The sequence below is a fragment of the Hordeum vulgare genome, chromosome 4H (genome assembly GCF_904849725.1).
Source record: "Hordeum vulgare subsp. vulgare chromosome 4H, MorexV3_pseudomolecules_assembly, whole genome shotgun sequence".
Lineage (NCBI taxonomy): Eukaryota > Viridiplantae > Streptophyta > Magnoliopsida > Poales > Poaceae > Hordeum > Hordeum vulgare.
The window spans coordinates 561209308-561213335 of NC_058521.1; the positions used below are offsets into that span (position 1 = coordinate 561209308).

Genomic DNA, 4028 nt, shown 5'->3' on the forward strand with positions numbered 1-4028 from the left:
CACCTATGACGAATTTGTAATCTAAATAAACCAGCAAAAAAACTACTAGGTTGATCTACTTATATAAGAGCAAGGTATGGCGGCCAAGGAGGTGGTAGGACGTCCCAAGGCAGCCTAAAACTAACCTAGGTCATACAAGGCCTATGGGCCCAAGTGAAGGTGATGCAACACCTTTGGACTTGTAGTTTGACTCGGATTCTCGTGCAACGTTAGATTGTTTCGTCAATATCTCCACGCTCCGGACGAATTTTAATATGATTTCAATTGGGTTGGAACGCACATAAAATCTACTAACCAACGAAAAAAGAATCACCCAATTCGGAGTCTGTACGAAAACATTGTTGACGTTTTGAGAAAGCATGTCTGTGCAGTCCGAATCTGAGTCCAGAATGTGAGATACTTGGACTTTATCTTCTCTTGACGCTAAAAACGACGTGAGAGAACTTCCTGAACAACACATAATAACTTTTTTTTGATGTGAGAGGACTTCTTAAACAATACCTAATCATTTCCTCTTTCTTTATCTTCACATGTTGTTCGTGCAAGCGCTCGATAATTCTGCTGTTCCTAATCAATTTTTTTTGTTGCAACTACTTTTCCTAATCGAATAGATTCGATCGGCTTGAAAGAGATAACAATAACCAAAGAGAAAATTTCCACACTGATGCAGCTTCGAGCCGTTCCATTGACAAGATCGCATCTCTCTCTCTCTCTCTCAGCTCATCTTCCAATTTTGCGATTCCCTCCCGGCTCCCCCATCCCATCCCTCCCGGCTCCCCCATCCATTCCCTTCTCCGATGGCTCTCCAAACCCTAAACCCCGCCACCGCCTCCCGGGCCCCGCTCCCCCTCGCGCGGCGCCACCCGCCGCAGCCCTTCCCGCACCTCCCACCCCGCCGCCGCGTCGCCGGCGGGGGCGTCCGGCCGCGCGCCGCCGTCGCCGTCGCCGTCTCCGGCGCGGTCAACGAGGCCAGGAGGCGCCCGCCGCAGGAGGGCGGGGAGGGGAAGGGTACGGATCTCGCCACGCTCGGCAACCTCTGCGTCGACGTCGTGCTCAGCGTGCCCTGCCTCCCGCCGGCCCAGCGCGACCAGCGCCTGGCCTACATGGAGGGCCTGGCCGCCTCACCGCCCGACCAGGTCGAGCCCCAGCCCGTTCGCTTGTTGCGGTGCGGGAAACCTCCGTATTCGCCCCCTGATTGCTCCGCGGTAGTTGATAGTCTAGGGCTTTATCTTCTGATCGCTCGTTAACTGCGATTTGCCGTTAGAAATGGTATCGGGCGAGAATTGCCATGGCTTTCCCTTCCGTTATATTTATTTAGGGTATGCTCATGCTGCCATTGCAAAATTTCACAGCCTTCTTGCTTAATTATATCTGGCTGTAAACTGTGTGGATGGAGGGGAGTGGGAGCTTTTAGTGAGATATAAAACTGTACACATTCTATTTATGCCTGATTGTTGTATTGCGACGGGGAATGCGAGCTTGCGGTGAAAGCTGTACGTATCAGAACTGCTGAGGTTCATGATTCATTCGTAGTTGTAGTTCTATTATGCAACATCCATTCGTTGGCTGCTCTGATTATGTATTTATCAACCGAACAGAAATATTGGGAGGCTGGTGGGAACTGCAACTTGGCATTTGCGGCAGCTAGGCTGGGGCTTCGCTGCTCCACACTGGGGCATGTAGGACAGGAGGTTTATGGAAAGTTTCTTCTTGATGTGCTCGAGGCAGAAGGAATTACCGTTGTTGGGATGCTTGAAAATGCTGATGTTACTGCATGTCGACAAGCCTATGAGACGCTTCTATGCTGGGTTCTTGTAGATCCATTTCAAAGACATGGATTCTGCAGGTTAGTTCTCGTGCACTCCCTATTATATTAAAATAGATTAGCAAATATTCTTACTCGTGCGATTTACACGTTTTTTTACTTCATATTTACTGGCCTTTCCTTCTTTGCAACTTTAGCCGTGCAGACTTTAGTAAAGAGCCAGCTTTCAGTTGGATACGTAAACTTCCAGCAGAAACCAAGATAGCCATTCATCACTCTAAAATATTGTTTAGCAATGGATATGCTTTTGATGAATTTTCCCCTGATGTGATCGCATCTGCTATTGATTGTGCGATTGATGCGGGAACATCAATATTCTTTGATCCTGGGCCTCGTGGAAGATCTCTCTTACATGGGAACCCGGATGAACAGAGAGCACTTGAGCACGCTCTGAGGCTCAGCGATGTTCTCCTTTTGACGTCAGATGAGGTTAGTTCACCCATATACAAGCCCTGAAGTTGGATGTGTTTGCAGGATTATGGCTAATTAACTATTTTGTTATGTATGCTGTTTGGGCACCCGTTTATATTTGAGTTCTCACCCCGTTTTATATTCGAGTTCTGTGCTGATTTAGTGATTTGGCTGCCTTCATAAACCTTTGTCACTGAAGTAGCTTTGCATGCCTTCTTGAATGTTGGTGTTACTTCCATTTACAGAAGAGTGATCATATATATCCAGTGCAATAGATATCTTCTAGTCACATTCATTTGCTTGATGGGCTTCTCTGTGAAAACAAATCAAAAGGATTCCTTTTTTGCGTTCACACTCTTTCCAGATTTTCTTCATACTTGTGATTCCATTTGTAACTGTCAATGACCACTACTATATGGGTGGTGCCAGTCTTTCCAACGAAAACGATATTCTATTTAGCACATTGAACTTTTCTTTGAATATTTGCCTTTTCCAATAATTAAATAAAAATGCAAACCGCTTATCCTGAAATAAGATTGAGAGGTACTCCACTGTCAAACACCAATTGCTTTTCTAAAGATTTTTATTTGCTGAATCAACCTGGCTTAGAAGACGGTGACACCAGCGTCATGTACTTATTCTAACATTTTGTTGCCTCATTTCTCACATATTCCTGTTTATTGCTTTGGCAGGCTGAGTCGCTAACCAACATCCGAAACCCAATTCAGGCAGGGCAAGAGTTGCTAAGAAGAGGAACCCGCACAAAATGGGTTGTCATCAAAATGGGTTCCAAGGGATCAATCATGATCACCGAAAGTGCTGTTTCGTGTGCACCTTCTTTTAAGGTACTTGCTGTGCTGACAAAGGATCTTTGTCATCTCGGCAAAAGTAACGAAAGATATTTTTCCTGAATTTTCACATTTTTGGTATTCACCATGCTTTGTATTTCCATAGATCCGCGTCGTGGACACCGTTGGATGCGGAGATAGCTTCACTGCTGCTATAGCTTTTGGGTTCCTCCATGACTTGCCAGCGATTAGCACACTAGCACTAGCAAATGCAGTCGGTGCTGCTACCGCCACTGGATGTGGAGCAGGCAGGAATGTCGCTCACCTAGATAAAGTACTGAATCTCTTGAGAGAATCTGATCTCAACGAGGAAGGAAAAACGTGGACCGAATTGATTGAAGGATGCTCAGTCTGTCCTGAAGTTTCAGTTATGTCAAAGACGCCGGTCAACGGTTTCAGCGATCGCTTAGTAAATGTTGTTCCTGTTCACGGTGTGGTTTCCGGCCTTTTGTCGATGTTAGAGGCGGCACCGGAGCGAAGCACCGTCCAGGCTTAATGCCGTGCTGAGTAGTAGATTGTTGTATTTTTCTTTACAATCCGTATAGATTCTTTTTTATTTTTTACTAGTTCATCATGCTGCTGCTCTCAGGTGATGAACGATAGTTGGAAGCCAAGGCTTCAGTGAAAGCCCTTTGCTGATGAGAATGTGATTTTATCAAGTGGGGAGCGTGGTGCGAAGTCATCTTTCACATGATGATTCGATAAAAAAAGAAAGTGATTTTGGTAGTTTTCCCTTTCTCCGTGGTATCTATTGATAACTGTGCAGTGGCCGTCTACCTTTGCCCTGACTAGGCTACGGCTCAATTTGCGGTTGTTGAACTGTGTTGTGCTTATTTATAATCTGTTGTGGCAAATTCGCAAGTGATCGATGATTACACCATGGAGTGAAATCCTGGGAGCATCTACAGCCGGACCTTACAAATCCGGCCTCTTAAACGTCCGCG

At 45.9% G+C, this 4028-nt stretch overlaps 1 protein-coding gene across 1 annotated transcript; it reads left to right on the forward strand.

Annotated features, from left to right (window-relative positions):
- Window positions 1–661: 661 nt before the first annotated feature.
- Window positions 662–3810, forward strand: LOC123449519 (fructokinase-1). The gene is made up of 5 exons (XM_045126764.1): window positions 662–1136; window positions 1599–1846; window positions 1963–2254; window positions 2929–3081; window positions 3191–3810. Exons 1-5 carry the CDS (start codon window positions 798–800, stop codon window positions 3578–3580), a joined length of 1422 nt encoding a protein of 473 aa, XP_044982699.1. The 5' UTR covers window positions 662–797; the 3' UTR covers window positions 3581–3810.
- Window positions 3811–4028: the final 218 nt, after the last annotated feature.

What these genes read in the sequence shown, in the direction of transcription:
- LOC123449519 (XM_045126764.1), top strand. Translation starts at nt 798, where the DNA reads ATGGCTCTCCAAACCCTAAACCCCGCCACCGCCTCCCGGGCCCCGCTC. An exon ending in CCGCCTCACCGCCCGACCAG is followed by an intron (nt 1,137 to 1,598) that starts GTCGAGCCCCAG and finishes TCAACCGAACAG; the next exon opens with AAATATTGGGAGGCTGGTGG. An exon ending in TCCTTTTGACGTCAGATGAG is followed by an intron (nt 2,255 to 2,928) that starts GTTAGTTCACCC and finishes TTGCTTTGGCAG; the next exon opens with GCTGAGTCGCTAACCAACAT.